At 42.3% G+C, this 19,320-nt stretch overlaps 1 protein-coding gene across 1 annotated transcript in view; it reads right to left on the bottom strand.

Annotated features, from left to right (window-relative positions):
- The window catches only part of OSBP2 (oxysterol binding protein 2), a 1,786,946-nt gene that overhangs the window by 1,321,592 nt on the left and 446,034 nt on the right, over positions 1-19,320 (bottom strand). Inside the window, exon 3 of the mRNA XM_086943307.1 lies at positions 1,537-1,745. Within this exon, the coding sequence (XP_086799433.1) occupies positions 1,537-1,745 (209 nt within the window). The remainder of the gene's footprint in view (positions 1-1,536; positions 1,746-19,320) is intronic.

The raw sequence follows: 19,320 nt of genomic DNA, 5'->3' as shown, positions 1-19,320 counted from the left end.
GGTTCAATGCTTTCAATGAGTATGGCTGAATGATCCGTTGCTGGATACTGGATCAGTTACATGGCTTAGCTTTGCCGAAACTGACACCATCTACCACCACTTGTCCAGTGTATCCAAATGCATCCTGCCTCCCGGCACCACCCTTCCTGACTTCACTCACCCTTCCTGACTTTACGCACCCTTCCTGCCTTAAAATGATCTATTTCAACACAAAAATTCAAACCTCTAACACTAGAACCTTAATCGCATCTGCAATCGACCACCTCCTAAACATCAGCAACATCCACCAAAACGAACCTTCTACTGCAATACCCTAATTAATGACCAAATCCTAAAACAGATAAACTACTGCAACCATCTTGTCAGATACGGTCCGTGCCGGTCCTCGATTTTACCCTTGCATTTGATTTACATACCCAGATCCACTTCCATCTTCTCTACAGACAACCAAGCAGGCTAGTTCGGTAAACCTCAGTGGCTCCTAGACAGGTTCAATATTCTACTTCTTAAATTAGTCCATAATCTTGCAAAACCTCTCCCTCACGAGTTTGCCTTGTGCTGACCATTTCACTCCACTCTACAGTTTATCATTACGCATGCATAATAAAAGAAATACGTACAAAACACCTTTACGATCCCAAACCTGTCTGCTACTACTCAAGATGCACGGTATTGTGTTTGCTGGTTTCTTGCTATTCGCACATGATCCTCCCACTTGGCATACACAAGGCCCGCTTTAGCCCTGGTGGTACCCAGTGTGACAATTGTTTTTGCCCCCCCCCCCCCTCTTCATTCCCCCCAGCCAATGACCTCTTCCCCAGATTCCCTTCACTCCCAACCTCCAACAGTACAGCTCATCTCCACATAGCCCTTCTCTCACATACATTCCATTTGTTTTAAAGCACTGGTTAAGATTATCTTGAGATTTCTTATTGCTTCCTGAAAACTGCTGGAAGTACAAGGAATTCTGCAGCAGGTGCTTTTAAAACCATAAGTTATTTCTAAACAGTGCCCCCTGAGGTCAGCGACCGGTGTGGCTGCACTGGTCTGCACAGCCCTAAAGCCGGTCCTGAGACTACATGACACACAACTAATTTGTGGAGACGGGTGACAAGGGACTGCAAAAGGTATATTAGCATTATTCCCTCACATCTAAGAGGGTAATTTAGATTTTGGTGGATACAGGACATACATCAGTAATTGACAGATGTCCCCTCTACCCTATTCACAGTTTATATTAAGTCCTTACATTCTGTTTTAAATGTAGGGTCTTTATAGCATTTCAGTCGAAGATGCTCTGCAAGCTCAAAAACACAAAATGATGATGCCTTACACTTCTCAGTTATTGCTCTTTGCATTAATTAAGATGGAGTACTATCCATATAAATCGGTCAGAGAATATCTCACAGAATAAGAAAGACTAGATTGTTAGCAGACTTTAGAATATAGTCTAAATGTACATGCTTAGTTTGCACAACAGCGACTGCTTTTGAAATAAAAGGTCTTTACAAGTGAGTGATTGGCACTGGATGGTACCTGACAAGTTGTTCATCATTCGAACGGCTTTCGCTTTGGCTAGCTCCAGGGCAGTGACCCATCGCTGCCTCTCCACCTCAGTACTGGCTTTAAGATGGTATGTTCGGCCCCCATTGGACAGAACAATGTTGCAGCAATCTTCTGTATCAATGTGAGCAGTCGAAAGATTGATGGTGCCACGGCAGGTGTGTGCCATCTCAGCCTGCGTCCTACAAGGGGATATACATAGACAGCTATACATAATGTGGAATGAAAGAAGTATAAATCAAACGTAAAAACAGGCTACCGTGTTTACTAATACTTAGGTTTGTAGAAATGGTACGTTACTTACCTGTAACTGAATATCGCTGGGCTTGTGATACTCACTCTTCAGTTACTAATATTTGAGCTACATATACCCTTAACAAGGAGGTACATGCTGGACCCTGCTTGTTCAAATAATTCTATGAGCAATAAAATACCATGATGTAAAAAGTGTCACATGTCAAATTAGCATTCAATATACTGCTGTACTGCCCTTTTAAGATCAGATGTTAGCACTAATATAAAAATTCACACAACAGTGCCTCGGATAATCTGTAAATGTTCACAGACCTTAAAGCTCTCCAATGCCTGCTAGACCAATAAATAGTTCAAAGAATGCATGTTCATCCTATCTCAACACAAAATAATTCCATGCCATCTGTCTCAGGTGTGTGTCCATAAAAGTAGTGAATGCGATCCACGCCCTTTTCCGCTTTGGGTGATGCCGGAAGTCAAGAACAGAGCTATGGTAGCCAATGTGCTTTCAGGTTAATGGCCTATGAAGAGCAGTAAATCGTTCCAGATGTATTGCATGGGCGCTTACACTATGGGAGCCCAAAGGTTTGGTGACCCCTGCCCCATTATAGGGAGATTGTAGTGTTCACTGCCAGCATGGCCAACAGGCCGGAAGCAGTGGTTCACTGTATGTATGTTTTTTTATTATTACTTATTTATTCTGAAGTTTTATATAGTGCTGGCCAGACCCGAGGGTATCAAAGCACTTTAAGACAGTGTTCTGCAAAAGATCACAAAATACAATAATAGTGAATAACATGGACGGAGAGTTTTAACAGATTGTGTAACCAAGGGGCATAAAGACTTGGAATGTCTTCAACGAGTGGCATGGTCTTGGGCTGAGCTCCTCTTCCAAGGAGTAGTGTTATCAGCGCTTCTGCGGCTCCTGACCCTTCGGTAGGGAACGATCTAGGAAAAGGTTTTTGAGCTGACCTTTGAATTTTGAAAAGGATGGTATAGTTCTGATATGGGGGGAATAGAGTTCCAGATTTTGGGCGCGTTACCCGCGAAGGATGGGGCCACAGTTTTTTGTTTGCGAGCCTTCAGTGGGATGAGAAGTAGTGTGTTCGATCTCCTGGTCTGGCTCGCTTTTTTGAGTTTGGAGGCCAGGTACTCAGGTCTGCCTGTGTGAAGGGCTTCGTGTGTGAAGCAGGCTGTTCTGAAACTAGCACGCATTTCAACTAGTAGTCATTTTAGTTTTCTGAGTGCGGGTGAGATGTGGTCGAATTTCTTCACTCCTATGACCATTCTGGCTGCTGCTTTGTGACTTGTTTTGAGGGGAGCGAGGTGAGACTTTGATGTACCTGTGAGGGCTGCTATTCCATATTCTAATCTAGACAACACCAGTGCTTGAGTGGCTTGTTTGAGGTCTTTGGGCAGGATGAAAGGTTTTATTTTGTTCAGTAGCTTCAGGTTAAGGAAAGCGCTCTTGGCAGAGTTCCTAATGTGTTTGGTCATGTCCAGGTTCGGGTCTAGAGTGATACCTAGTGATTTTACAGAGTCTGCCAGGGTGAGGTTGCTGTTGAGCGCATCAATCGCTTTTAGCCATTCTGTAATTTGGGGGTTCTCTTCTTTTTTAGAGATGAGGAGTATTTCAGTTTTGTCCTGATTGAGTTTTAGGTGGTTACTTGAAATTCAGTGTTGGACTTCTCTGAGTGTGTCATTGAGTCTCTGAATGTCCTCAATGGAGGTGGTTTCAAGATAGGTCTGTGTGTCATCTGCATATAGATGGATCGGGGATGTTGGCTTTTTTGAGAAGGGTTGTGAGGGGTTCCATGTAAATGTTGAAAAGTTGCAGGGAGAGTACTGAGCCTTGGGGGACTCCCCCGCTAACAGGGCGTAGGTTGGGCGCAAAGTTTTTGATTTTTAGTCTTTGGGTGTGGTTATGGAGGATGGAGGAGAACCAGTGTAAGACCACCTCTTCAAGACCTGCCCTTCCTTAAAGCACCTTAATGAGCAGTTTGTGGTCGACCGTGTCAAAAGCTGCCAATAGGTCTAAGAGAATGAGAAGGCAGCATTTGTCCACATCAAGTGATTTGTGGATCTCATCAATGACGTTGAGGATCGTGGTTTCAGTGCTGCAGCCTTTTCTGAACCCTGATTGGTGGGAATCGGGGAGGTTGATGCTATCCAAGTGCTAAGTTAGTTGAAGGAGCACACATTTTTCCAGGGATTTGGATAGGAGAGGTAAGTTAGAAACTGGTCTGAAATTATTCATGACTTTTGTGTCTAGGCCAGGTTTTTTTAGCAGTGGCGTGACTTGAACAGCTTTGAGGCAGTCAGGAACGACTCCGGTTCTCGGGGAGCCATTTATGATCTTGCACCAGCTTTTTGGTCAGTTGTGAGGGTAGAGGATCGAGAGCGTGGGAGGAGGGATTGGATGTGGTGATTAGTTTGACTACCTCTGCTTCATGTATCAGTGTGAAAGATTTCCAGGGCTTTGTAGGGGGCTTGGATGCATTGTCGATTGTCCCAGGAGAGATGCTCTTGCGGGAGGGGTGCAGATGAAGTCCATTGAGAGCTCATTCTTGTTGATCTTGTCCTCAAAAAAGTTTTCGACGTTGTCGCAGAGCTCTTTGTAAGCTTGTATTGAGGAGGTAGCGGGCTTGGAGGTTTGCTGTCTGATGATGTTAAAGAGCTCCCTGGGCCTGTTTTTTGCGTTGTCTAGCGCGTTGCAGAAAAACAAGGTTTTTCGTTCTGGATGTGTTTGTTATACTTCATGTGGGCTGCTTTGAGTTGCTCCCGGAGGATAGTGGAAGGGTTGTTTCTCCAGAGTCTCTCTGTGGCTCTTAGTTGTTTCCTTTCTGAGTTGATGTCAGTGTTAAACCATGATCTTGATGGAATATTCCTGTTTTTTTAAAACTTCTGGGGGCTATTTGATCAAGAATGGACATCATATTCGAGTTATAGTGCGAGGTGAGTTCAGGTGTGATGAGGAGATCAGAGGCGATGGGGAGGATCGAGCATATCACTTCCGCTAGGTCTTCTAGGGAAATCTGGGTTAGAGTTCTAGACCATTTGGGCGATCTTGCAGGGGCGGGGCTGAAAAATTACCTTTTGGTTGATGTGGAATAGGATGTTGTGGTGGTCGGACCAGTCCACGGGGAGGATGTGGTTGTTTGTAACTGCATCACGATGAGCAATAATGGCATCTAAGGTTGCTCCTTTATTGTCTGTTTCTACTGAACAGAGTTGGGAAAGATTATTGTCCTGGTGGAGATTGTTTAGGGTTTGAATTAGCGGGTTGTTAACATCATTCCACCGTAGGATGAGATCCCCGAGAATTAGGTTGTTTGAGTCACCGAGTGAGCAATCAGGTTAGAGAGGTATTCCCCAAATGCGGAGGTGTTACCTGGGGGATGGTATAGAAGATGGCAGAGTATTGCTCTATTGTCATTTGTCTTGATGTTGGCGGTAAGACATTCAATGGTGCTGTAATTGAAGGTGTTCACTTCCATAACTAGGGGTCAGAAACGCCGTCGACGTTTAAAGCACCAAAAAAGCTTAAACGTGATTACTATGTGTTCTGAGGTGCTTAGTTGTAATACTCTGTACAATTGCATTTATGTCAGAGCAACGTGTTTTGCCTTATAAAGCCTTTCTTTGCTTTCTATATTCACCCTTTGTACCCGCTCTGTAAGTGCTGGGCACAGGCTTGTGTTCCACAGTGGCTGACTTGTGGAAGGTACTCTGCGTGATATCAACTACATGAAAATTGAGTAAAACTTTGAAAGACCACTGTCCGGCTGGACATGTCTCTCTTAATATAGATTGACGCTTTCTATATTTTTATTTGCTTCCAACTCCTTTGCATGCATGGGACCAATGTTGTTTGTATTCCTGTTAAAGCAGGTGACACTTCGATCATTCAAGTGATTCAATTTGGCATTCATGCTCAATATTCAACGCAGGGGATATGCCCAAGCCAGCAACATATTGGGTGGGGAATGTGATTTTTGTTTCTATTAACTGACACTGAGTTTTAATGTTTTATTTATGGTCCTGTTAGGTAATTTGTATAGTTTGTTATATTAGAATGTGCAGAACTCTAGGAAACAAATAAAATAGAAGACACGCAAAACCACTGTAAGGTCCTTCTACTAGGTAAGATTTAAATACTTGATAAGAGGATTCCCAAAGTTCACTTCTAAAAGAATAAAATCAGGCTAAACAAAAATATAAGCTGAAAACGGGTGGCTTGGTAATCAAACAAATAGATTTTTTTTTACCCGTATGTCATTTAATATTCAGTTTGGCAGATAGGCAAATATTATCCTTTGTGTAACACCAATAATTAATTTGCAGCACTTATGTAACGTTCAAGGTTTTATAAATTATAATTGTACCTTAACGTGTCAATAATGGGCGACCTTGAATTAGATGCATATCTATCCAAGACTCATGTTTTAGCTGTGAATCCTAAGACTACAAGCACCAGGATGTTTGCCATTAACAACTGCACATTACACAAAGTTCAGGCTGTCTAATATCTTAGTATTACTTTTGCTAACTCACACAGATGACTCATTTAATGTGCTTAACAGGACTTTGCTTTATCAATCACATGGGGTTGCCTTTAACTTCAAAACTAGGCTGGGTCAATTTACAGAAACATTATGTTGGAATATTACAACAATTTGTGAGTGTGACTGTTGCTACAGCGTGGGCATCCAGGTACTGACGGGAGCACGAAGAGGAAAGGAAAGATGAAGAGAAAGATTTTGAGTTTCTTTTTGAAAAGGGTGAGAGTGAGTGTGTGCTTGATGTCCAAAGGAAGTGTGTTTCAGGCTTTTGCTGCCCAGGTAGAAGAAAGCATGGCCACCACGGCGAGTGCAGCATATGGTGGGAATGACCAGTACTTTGAACGAAAAGGATTTCAAGAGGATAGCAGCTGATGACGAATAAATCTAACAGAGAGAAAGGAAGGGCCAGAGTTGTACAAAGCTTTAGAAACTTGGCACAAAGATTAGAAAATGAGCCGCTTGTCTACAGTCATATTTTTTTTTAGATGAGGGGCCATCGGAGATGTAGGGGTTTAGACTTAGAACAGTGGCTGCAGTGGAATTTTGGACTGTTTGCAAAGGTTGAATAAGATGAACAGAGCACCTTAAGTATAGAAGATTACAATAATCAAGCCTAGAGTTGACTCCTTGTGGATCACAACGCTCTATGAGCATTTTGTTTAAGGAAAACCAGATGGGTGGGAGTTGATTAACTTTTTTAAGATAAAGAAAGTTTCTAGTACAATAATATGCCCTGGTTTGTGAATATAGGAAGCGACTGAGTACCTAGTTCCTAGAGCCTCAATGCCGACCATCATGCACAGGTGTCCTTGGAAAATAAAAAGACCTATGTTTTGGCACTATTCAATTTGAATAATGTTGCTGTCATCCAGTTGGAGACTTTAAACAAGAAAAGTTGGTTCTGTCGGATGTGAGTCAATTTCTTTGCTATATTGTGAATATAATTTTTCTTTATATAATTCACACAGTCAGCATTTACGGTATGATATGTAAGGATACGCACACCAGTTCACAATTTGAAAAGTTCTTCTTATTATAGAAATCTTACATGTCTCAATCAATTGTAAAAAGTGGCTGTCAGGGACAGAAATGACATACAATCACATACAGGGTGAAATATTAGTGACTAATAGTGACAGGTGATGACCATGCTATACACGAGTAAGTGAGGGTGACATATTTACAATTACAGAAAAACATAGATTTTTATCAGTCCATTTTTACGAAAGATTAGTCACAACAATCACATTGTTTTCTTGTTTCCTGTGTTGTGACTAGTGATGGACGGATTTACAAGAGTAACGTCGACGTTTCGACCCTAGATGTTAGTGCAGAATTATTTACATCTGGAGAGGGTCTTCATCAGGTCAAAAAGAAGGAGACAGCCTGCAATATTAAGGAGGGTATATTAAAAAATTGGGTGTGTGTCTGGGGGCGGTATCAGAGTGGAGGCAATGCTGGTTGGCCTGCTCAACTGAGAACGTGGACCGCTAGAAGTATCTTCAGTAGCCTTTTGAGGATTCGGTGTCAGCCGACACCCTTTTTGGAGCTATCCTAACACGGAAGATTCTGTGGGGATATGCACACGCGTATCAGTACTGGTACATTCATGAAAGGAATGAGCAAGGGAGATATCCGGAGATTGTACATACCTTGTGTAATTAATGCAGGATTTCTTCACCAGCCGGTGAAGAAATTTGAGGTATGTGCCGCCGTAGCGATCACCTGTGGAGTTTAAAGGAAACCTCTTGTGAGTGGTTGGCACCAATGGCTTGCCAGATCTATGAGTTATCCACCTTAGATATTGCATGCTAAAGCCTGGATCCTAATTACCATAGCGCGGTGATATGTTTAGTACATTAATCTAATTCTGGAGTGCAGTCAAGTGTGTGGTAATAGTAGGCAAGGACGTGTGCTGCGCATAAAAATGTAATCGAGGTCTGTCCAATTATTTAACATGTGCGAATATGTCCTAGAGATCAGCACGGTCCCTGTTCCAATTAAATTAAAGACCTGCGAAGTGGAGTGGGAAAAGCTCTTAGTTAATAATGGCTTACAGAGCAAAACATGACATGCGGATTCAAGCCGAAGGAAACACGATACGGAGAATGGGTGGAAGGGAAGCTTTTACTCGTATGTGGCTCCAGCAAGGGCTTGTGATTTAAACCGATGTAGCAAGGTGACGTCAGTTCAACATAACTCTAGACGCCTCAACAAACATAAATATATGCTTGTGCGTAAAGTTGATTTAAAAACAGTGGGCCCGACTAAGAAATGCTTTCTATCAGTGTGAGGTTGAATAAAAGCTACATAGTGCGGGTCAGGAGGCTGACCTATGAGGCATCTGGACTTACTTTGGAGAGCTGTAGTTGGACGTCTGAAATCGTCTCAGCGCGGCAGTTAATGGAGAGGTTGCCGCGTAGCCAGACCCTATTTATCACGAAAGGCTACGTGGCCTACGTGTGGTTTGGTATGCCCTAGCCACAGTTGAGGGTGAAAGCTAAAACCTGGTAATGGCTCCATATTTAGTAAAACTCCTCGAGTCTGCATACAGTACTATTGCAATATACCCATGCGATTTACAGTTATGCGACGAATAACCATTGTGCAGGTGCAACATTATCACATAAAGAAATGGCATTTATGACGCGGATGTTATTATTACAGTGACCTGTAAATGTTGCATAGTGGTTCTCACAATATTTTATGATACATAGAATGTTGACATAACAATTGTATAGGTATAAACCCTACATGATATGGTTACATTAAAATACTGTGTTCTAAGCGCTATCCCCTCAGGACGCATAGCAGCAGATATTTACCCCGGTTTGAGACAGCAAGCATATAGGATCTGAAGGTGTTTTGTGTACAGGACGGTTTGCCTCAGACGTGTCAGATGTTGAAGTGAATATTTTATGAATTTTCTTTAACAGAAATAAAATCTATTTAACTTGGATGTACTCAGATAATACTGAAAGGTCTCACACAGGGCTTACGGCTCCCCCATTATTTAGATTCAACTGAACCAATATTTTATCTGGGTGTGGAAATTATGGCACAGGATCGCTCTTCTGATCAAACAAGTTCTACTTTGTTTCTTTCCTTGATTGTCATTGTCCTTTCTAAGTTAAATTCTTTATTCTTGCTGTTTGTCTTCAAGTCGGTTTGTGGCGGGTGTTGTAACTATCTGCTGCATCAATACATTATCTACACTCTCCTTACTTTGAACACCGTCTTGTTGTCCATCTGATCTTGTGTGAATACCTAATTTTATTTTCTCCATACATTTGAGTAACCATTGAAACTACATTTTATGGAGCAAGATCACCACAATATGTGTCACTTTGACTAAATTGAGCTCCTAGATGTGATTTGCTAATCAAATTATGCTCAATAATTGTAATTGGAGCAATATATCAATATCAACCAATCATCCACTCCTACCAGTTCATCTTGGTTTTTGTTTTCATACAAAGATTGTTTTTCCTCAATCGACCCATTTGGGAGTTCAAGCTTATCTAGTTGGCCATTTACATACTTTTTAGGGTATTCTTTACTTTTTGTTCACCTCATACACATGCCTTATTACCCCTTATTACCCCCAAGTAGTGAGGTCTGTGCCCACTTTTTTTTTTAACTTCTCCTATGGTTGCTTGTAGGTTTATTACCTCTCCATTTGGATTAGCTATAGCTTCAACACTTATCCTCTTTTGCATTGCTATTAATCAAATCAATATGGACTTTAGTTTCTCACCTTTTATCTTTTGATACATTCTTTATCTTCTATCTGAAGAGACCCTATTTTCCAGGCAGATAACAAACCGTGAATCAACCAAATCAACAAACTGCATCACCTCGACATTAAACTGCAGTCAGCGCCAGTAGGTTTATCATTCGCATTAGCTGTGAAGCCTTCATTTACCTCGGATCGCTATATTATGTGCACTATGGTTGCTGTTTATCATCATCAAGCATTACACAAGCTGCTTGCTAGCCCAAAGCTATAGACATCATTGTGCTCATTAGTGACCCCATGACTATTGAACAGAGTTGTTAAATATAAAAAGACAAGTATGATCATTGCCTGCGCCATCTTGCCTAACAAGAGCCTCTGAGTGCGCATAAGCTGCAGCCATTTTAGACATCACAGCCATTTCATACTCTGCTGGTCACCTGTGTGTCACCCTGACCTCGCAATCATCCCCCAGTGCTCTGACTAAGCCTGAACAAATGTACTGGGGTTGTAAAACCTTGTCATCATGACAAAGCCCCGGAGTCACTTCCAGTGCCAACCCAGTTTGTCCTTTCATCCTCCATGCACAGGCAAGCCCCTTTGATAACCTCCTTCCCTGCACCTGGCCACTCAATCCGGTCCCAGGCACTAACCGACCCCTGTGGACATTGTTTATTACCTACACACGAGAGGGCTTGTTTCACCAACAAAGGGGCCTGACTTAATCAATACCCCAAACCCTTAGATCTGACCCATCCCACGTGCTTTTAGATTCTGTCGGAATGTCCAGCTGCGAGATAGCAATCATCTGTTACATCTGGGTGGGGGATGATAGCTGCTAGCTTTGTGTGGGAACTAGCCTAAGGCGTGGATTCCAAAGATGTTTAACCATGCAATAAACTGATGTAAATGTATATAAAAGGCTGAACCACAGAGATACAGTTAGAGCACCTCCTGACGATAGCCCCGGTGTCTGATTTGATGTGTCCTCCTCATGGAGTAATAAACCTGTTTATCGCTTTCCAGTTCCCAGCGCTTGTTGGAGTGAGAGGACAAACAAGGGCTGCAAGGGGACGACGAAGAAACTGTCCACAACGGTCCGGGTAAGGTCGTGAAAGGTTGATTCTTACTTGTTATTTGATTGTTTGACTGGTTGAGTAAGTTCGACCGAATACTAGTATTCCCCTTAGTTGAGGCATTCCCTGCATGCAAACAAACAGAGATTAGGAATCCTCTCTTTCTTTGCAGGCAGCGAAGGGCAGGCAGTGCGGACCTTTGTCCACAACCTATTGAGATTTTTTGTTGACCGCTTGTTACGTCATGCCTGTCTTCTCAAAAACTGATTGATTGTTTTGGCCGGACCGATTATTAGAGGTCAGTCATCAGGCACCGCCGGAAGGCACCTCTAATAAGGACATGTATGTGAAATATGGATTAGCCACTGTAACATATAGCGAACAATGGCTTAAAATGCGCTAGGAAAGACCTGAGGAAATAGAAATTTTACGTGACCAGTGTATCCCCTACATGCACCCTATGTATGTACATATACCCCTTGTATGTCCATGTCACCATGCAATTCCTTTCTCATGCCTGTAATAATAATGCCTCTGCATTTCCGTCCAATGTTGACATGTCAGTTACCAGGCCCTCCATGAAAGAAACGTTAATTCCGTACTGAGGCCTATGCTGCCAATGCATTTACATGGTGCACGTTTAAAAGTCGAGATGAACTCGTTTTTGTGGCTCAGCCGAGCCAGGACCCAAATTCAGACTCCATGCCTCCTGACACTCTGAAAGCTGCAGTTTAGCTATGCATCCCTGACCTCTCACATACTTCCTGCTCAGCCGAGAGGTGCCCAGCTCGGCCTGCCAAGACAGTATTTTCCCTACAGTTATCTGCTCTGCTTCACAGAAACACATTCCTGCTTAATGAAAAGGGTAAACATATTCCGCCTGCAGAAAATAGGGCCTAGCCTTTCTGTCTCCATCCAAGTGATTTACAGAACCCGCATCCATAGAAGGCCCATGGCCCCACGCAATGCACAAAGAAATATATGCATACACTAGCATTTAGTGATGAGCAGCCTTTGCTCGAGCGACCTTTAAGTCGGATAATACATCCTCCAAACTCAAGATATCAGATAATACCAGAAGTGCAGGTCGTCCTGACATCCAAGACTCCTCTACTAGCATGAAAGTCAGCTCCCCCCCAGCTTCCCCCAGTTACACGTCAATTCCACGTCATGACCAAGTTTACGCACACAAGTAGGGTAAAGGTTCCTGCTGACTATGCAGACCCCCTCCATGTACCCACCCACCTATGACACATCTATGACTCATCAAGTGAACACCCACGTGTACGCCTTCTTGCACGCCCTTTTTCACGCCCATGTGCTCTTATCTCTCTCCTACACTTGCTCCGCCTGGAGCGCTCCGCCTTCTCTATGCAAGTTTAATGTATGTTTTAACTATAAATAATGAACTCTGTGAATAAAGTTCAGATGACGATCCTTCCTGATCCCTAGTGGTGATGGAACCCGATTCTCCCTTTAACTCGAGTTACTGAATTAAAGCCCTTTTGAATCGGACACCACGGACTCTGCCTCTCATTATATGCATGATCCATGTTAATGTATAGAAATTCCGACGGGGTAATTATTTTATTTACCACAGACCGGGAAAAACAGTGGCCACTGATGGGATCTTTTGACCCCGATAACATAGAAAAAGCTAGGAATAGCCCTTTGCAAAAAGAGACTACGCCAGCCATGCTTGATAGCTTTGGTCTGTGGCAGAAGGAAGGAACACAACGAAAAGAAAAGAAACAAAGCTAAACTAGATAAGGAAAGCTCACCAAGCTTGTAAAAAGTTAGAGGAAGATATAAAAGAAGTAACAACGAACGGACAGGTATCGATAAAATAGTAAAAATACTCATAGATAGGAAAGACACCGAAGAGTATATAACAGACATATGCAACTCCTATGTCAAAAGCAACATAAGCACTTTGTAAGATCCTGACGTTTAGATATGTCAATGGAGAGGATAGTAAATTCGGCCTCTTTTACTTCGCAGCCCCCTTGACGGAGCAAAAGCACACATTTTTGTTGAACATTTTTGTACTACTATTATAGGGTTCCCAAAAGGAGCACGCTACCAGATATTAAGTGACCGTGAACCCCAAGTGCATTCTAGTTCTGTAGTGTAGTTCCTATTTTCCCAATAGGCCCTGCGCATTGGAATAACATAAACAGTAGTATCGACGTAGAAGTGCGGATCTTCCAGGCCTCCACTGACTATGCTAAACTTAATTGGGGTGGTTACCAACTAGCTCAGAGGTCACTGGAAACTTTCTTGACTGAATAGGAAGTGATCAGCTTCCCTGGCACAGCCAAGAAGGGATTCAGTTTTCCAACAACCGTGCAACATGACAACTTTGCTCCTCAGATCAAGAGTCAATCTCTAGGGTCGTATGAAACAATAGACAGTTATTTTACTCAGTCAGGTTGGTGCAGATTACTTTCACAATATGTAGAGAATAGAGAGACGGGCGTTGTCAATAAAGGGTAACATTTATTGAACAGTCTTTCTTCTCGTACAAGAGAAATGAATTGCCACAATTGCAAGACTTGTTATTATAAAAAGTACGTACAGTAAGATAAGTATTGCGAAATAATACTGTAAAAGCATTGATATGGTTTCTTAGCCATACAATGGTTTAAAATTAATAAAACATATATACATTCATATATACATTAGGCTAAAAGACTCAACTGGTGCTTCTAACTACGCCTACCCCAGTGTACCTGACCTAAGCCTAATACTTGGGAGGGGAGTAGGTAAGTAGCTTTAAGTTAAGTTGGTTTTGCCAAGGTTTGCTTCGAGAATTCTCTCTAAGGGTTTAGTCAACACCATACCTCTGGAATAGAATAATGGAGGTCTGGTATCTCCTTCAGGGGGTCGATATCCCAGTCACCCGCAAGGGTAGACTAGAAACGCCAGAGCTGGATTTCTCTGCAGGAGAAAGACAGCGTCTCTTCTCAGCGTGTCGAGGAGGAGGAGGAGGGGCAGCGTCCGCGGGCAGCTTGCATCTGCTGGGCTCTTTGCAGGGGGGCGGCTGTTCAGCTCCTAAGTTCACCACACAATCGTTCGCTAGTTAGCAGCGATAGCAGTAGCGATAGCAGCTATGGTATCATCAGCATGACAGCTTCTTCAGCAGCAGCGAGATAGCTGGCAGCGTCAGCTTCAGCCAAACAGCAACGAGACAGCAGCGAACAGCGTTTGCTTAACCCCTTCGATGCTGATGACGAGCTCAGCTCGTCATCACCCACGGGGGTCGTGTGCTGATGACGAGCTGAGCTTGTCATGGTGCCACTAAAATGGCAATTTCCAGCACAGGGGGGGGGGAAAACGCCTAGCAGCCAAGTGGTTAAGGCAACGTTGGTAATATTTATACCTGAAAGGTGCCTTGTTTGACGTACGTTTTTGGACATAAGACGTCAATAAAGATGTCACTAGGAAGTGATCGTCTATCAGTGCTCATTAGAGTTCTATTACTAATCAAAACACAGCAAGCGGGGATTTCCAGGTTTGCTGAGTTTTTATCTTGTTGAAGAACTCGGAGTGTTAATCTAGGAATCTCAGATAGTAACTTCTGCTATGTCATGGCACTAATTGGTTGCAAAGGAAGTGGCAGAGAAAGCTATTCTGAAATGTGGCTCTGTTCGTGTGAGGCCAGAGACGAGTTTCTGAATATTGCACTTGAACGGTTATGCCAATATAGGGAATAAATGGATTTATAGCCGAATAGGGGCATAAGGTCACAGTATCGATCAGGATCCTAGATTAGAACGCTACACCCATGCCACGAATTCATGTCCATCAAATTACTAAAACTAGAGCAATTAGATGCATGTGTAACATTGCCCACCCCAAAATACATATATGCATTTGAAATAGGCGTATTTGTAATACGTGAAAATTTAGGTACTGTACGTTTTTGAAGCATAGAAATCATTAAAAAATTATAGAATATGAAATCAATGAACGATTATGCAAAAAGAATTACACATGAAATATCTCTGAAACAGAAGAAGGGCGAGATAATTTCATCACATATAAATGCATTGCAATAAAATGTGCTAGAGGCTGGTGTAAAGTTATTATGACTCTAGATGTATTTAGAAATAGAAGTTGAAGCTTCTGTTCTCTATGAATAGTTTTACTTTAAGCAAAGAATTTTTCGTGCCAGAAAAAGGTGAATATTAAAAAGTGTTCAATTCAAAAGAATTAATGCTTGAACGGGGAAATTAGAGTTCCAACGCTTTTAGCAGTTTTTGTTGTTCAAAACTGAAGGACGAATTCAGAGTTCATGGGAACGCTGTGTGTCGGAATGCTTCTCTAAAGTTATTGTTTCTGTTCGGGTGAGAACATCATATCAGACAGGCTCTCAAAGAATTGGTCTACAAAATCAGGTGACAGTTCGACCAAATTCGATAGTGCTGTAACTTGGCAGGTGTGAGAATGATTGCTGTCATCTAAATCGGGATCAGCAATGCTCACAGAAGGTCGTACCTGGGTGATGTTGCTTTTATCACTCGCTCCACTGTTACCACCTAGTCGTAGCACAGGAGTCTCAACGAATGCCGTCATCAGGATTGGTAGCCGCTGGGGACAACACAATGTGTGAGCCGTTATCGGATTTAGCAAAGTATTGATATCCATTGGTACTGCTGATGGAAGTGAAAGACAGATGTCCAACACGCACTCATCTCCGCATAGCATACATCGTAGTACAGGTAAGATGCAATTTTGCCATATCGGTCTGAATGAAAGGAACCAGGTCATGTTTAGATCTCTCAGCCTGGCCAATCCAAGGACTCTAGTTATTCTGTCCCGGTAGCGGATTGCTAGGATTGTCTCTTCCATTCCCATAGGAGTCATGTCTGAGCTGTGGCTTGCCATAACGAAGCAGGAGGGTCAAAAATAAAATCCCTGCTACAAGTCCCAAAAATAGGGGTATGCCGCCAAAAACAGAGTGGACAAAATTTGGAACGATTCCCAGAATTGCTTGAAATGGTGTTAGCAGTCCTGTAAAAATCGTCTTAAATATGCCTGTGATGCCTGTGGCACTAGACATGTTAAGGAGATGGCTCAACATTTCTACGAAATGCACGGGGCAATTTGTTGATAAAAGGTCATGAACCTCCGTAGCTGTCCTTGCAACTAGAAAATCATACGTCTCTTTTGATGACGTTATGGGCACTGTTGTCTGTAAAAGCACAGACTTCATTTTGCTTAAAGTATCAATTCGTATAGAAGAGAAATGCAGACGAGGCCAGATGGGAGTCTCTATGTCTCCAGGCCTGCTCGGGAACAATGCTTGCATACAGCATTTGACCATGGAAGTAACGCTTACGAGATAACTTTTCCCTGGATGTTGTCTCTGGGAGTATCCAGGGTCTTGTCTGGTCATTTTTAACCCCTGTGTTTTGTTCAGGAATCTATCTTGACAGTTGTTTGTGTCAGTAGGCCAGATTAACCACTTTTTCCAATCAGGATGTGTTCTGTTAAGATGTAAAATTTTAGTTACGTCTATCTCAATATCTGTTGTTGCATTATCAGGTATTGGCTTCGGAATAGACGGTTGGTTAAGGTCTTTGATCTTAGCTAGGCCAATACAGGATGTTTGGTGAATTGTGTCATTTAAAAACATCATTTGTTCTGGTATCATGCAGGTTCTGAATTGTGCTTCTAGGCCTTGTACCTGCCAATCTTTCGTACCCCAAATGGTTTTTGTTTCAATGTTATTTTTCCAATAATCAAAACCAAATGTCATCATTTTTTCATAAAATGCTTCTGAATATATTAATTTAGTGTTTGTCAGCATTGTTTTCATTCTTGTTTTATCTAACAGTTTGTAATAAAACGTTTCTGCATCACTGGTGTTAAACCCTGAGAAGTACTTGAATTTCTCAAAGAATGTTTTGGAACTGCTTTTAGGTGGTGTAGCACAATGTTCCCATTGATTATACTTAAAAACATTTCTAGGCTGTGCAGATTTATGCAAATAATGATCGTCATAATGTGTAAAACAGAATAACTGTTCATAACTAGACGAACCTTGTAAATAATCATGTTCTGTAAATCTAGCTGATATTACTAAATCAGACATCATGTCATTAATACTGTTAAAGTCCCAATCATCAGAGAATGTACTAGGTTTTACAAAGTCACTTAAGGAAACCTTCAGTTGATGAGGATACTTCAGGATTTCGACCGGACCATAGATCTCATAGTCAGTTTTCTCCCATACTACCCCACCGGGTATTGGAATTGCTGTGACATTTACTGTTGACAGTTCTCTTTTCTTCACGTGGGATGATCTGTGTGGTTTGAGGACTGAGTTGATGTTCTGACTTGCTGTGTCCATTGTACTATATTTTCCCTCAATGAATTTTCCCAAACAAAGTACCATGATGAGCCAAAGTAGGAGGAAAAATACACCTAGACCGAACCAGAACTCTAACCAAGGGGAAATAAGGTAGATTTCCTTCAGTTGATGAAAGAGTTCCATTGCTTTTTCTTGAAAAGTCATTTTCGTTTCTGGCATCACTTCGGGGTTACTTTGATCCTCGGAAAAGTTGTCGAAGTCGATGAAATAACCAGAGGCAGTTCTGTCAATTGTTGGGATTGTTCTTTCAATCTGTCTCTCGGTAGCATTTTCTGATGCCACATTATTGTAGACTGGTGTTTCTTGACGAACTGTTTCAATCTGTGTCTCAAGAGGCACGAGTTCCATGGCATTATTGCATAGTCCTTCTCTGTGCACTGCAGGCTGATCGAATGTGATTAGTCTTTCAGTTTGAACCTCTTGGATTGTTGCACGTTTGGGTATTCTGTTGTTTCTCGGGAGTCCACTGGGCCTACTGTTGATTATAGGCCACATGCTTGTGGTTTTACCAGGTCGATAGATACAACTCTGTTCTCCTTTTTACCAGCAAGGGGCGGTAGTACTACTGATCTTGTTCCGGTGACTGCCAAGACAGGTACTGCTTTTCTGTAAGAAGGCCCAAATTCCTTCTTCACCGTGACTTTCTCTGACTAGATCCCCAATCTTTGGAATCCAGACAGGCCTTGCTGGGGCTGTTGCTTTTGGTGCCTCGTCAGTGGTATCTGGCTGTTGCTTTAACTTTATGTTGCTTAAGGATTTTCTTGTTTCATTCAGATCCTGTAAAACAGCCAAACGATCTTTGATGTCAAAGTCTGTTTTATTATCTTGTACCACTGATACCTGACTATCTAACTCCTGAATTCTCATTCTAATTCCGAACAATAGTTCGTATGGCTGAAACCTTTTAGAGAATTTCTTGGCAAATTGTTAAGACTGGTCTAGACACTTATTAAATGTTTGACCCACCCAGCACCTGAACCTAATACCTTCGCTGTTATAGATCGCTTTATGTCCCGGTTTTTTCTTTCTACCACACTATTCCCTTCGGGGTGCGACGGACAAGAATACCGCAACCCAATTCCCATGCTGGCCATGGCCTCCTTATAAGCTCGAGAGCTGAAAGCAGGACCCTGGTCAGAATGGAACGTGGTAATTGCTTATGTGCCGATAAAGACTCGCAGATCTTTTATAACCGTTCTAGCGTCAGCCGAGCGCTGGGGCCACATCCATATGAACCTCGTACAGGAATCCACTGCTACCATGATATATCTATAGTTGCCGTCCCTTTGTAGGGGACCACAGTGGTCCAGGTAAACTCATGCAAATGGTTTATCCGAGATGAGAAGGGGTGTCTGCGCTGGTCGTTTTACTGTTGATACTTTTATCCTTTGGCATATATCGCATTCTAATACATACTTTTTAGTTTGTATTCTCAAGCGAGGCCACCAATATCTCTGTTTTAATAGTGATATTGTTGCGAAAACGCCAGCGTGTGCAGAAGCAAGCCCTTCGTGTGCCGCTTTGATTAGTCCTAACCTGTGTTCCATGTTTGGAATTACAGCAAAAGGAACAATATTCGTATCTGTTGAATATAAGTACTTTTCTGGGAAGCCTTTTGGGACTGTTTTCTTATCATTCTTTACTGACGCACTGACAGCTTGTAGAATATCGCTGTCTATTTTTGTTTGTGACCGAGTTATCGCAGCTTAGGAAGCCGTTTGCACAGCTGCCTTCGCGGCTTCATCAGCCAAT

The sequence above is a fragment of the Lissotriton vulgaris genome, chromosome 11 (assembly GCF_964263255.1).
Source record: "Lissotriton vulgaris chromosome 11, aLisVul1.2, whole genome shotgun sequence".
Classification (NCBI taxonomy): Eukaryota; Metazoa; Chordata; class Amphibia; order Caudata; family Salamandridae; genus Lissotriton; species Lissotriton vulgaris.
Note: the sequence above shows the minus strand (reverse complement) of the source record. Positions and strands in the feature narration are given on the sequence as shown.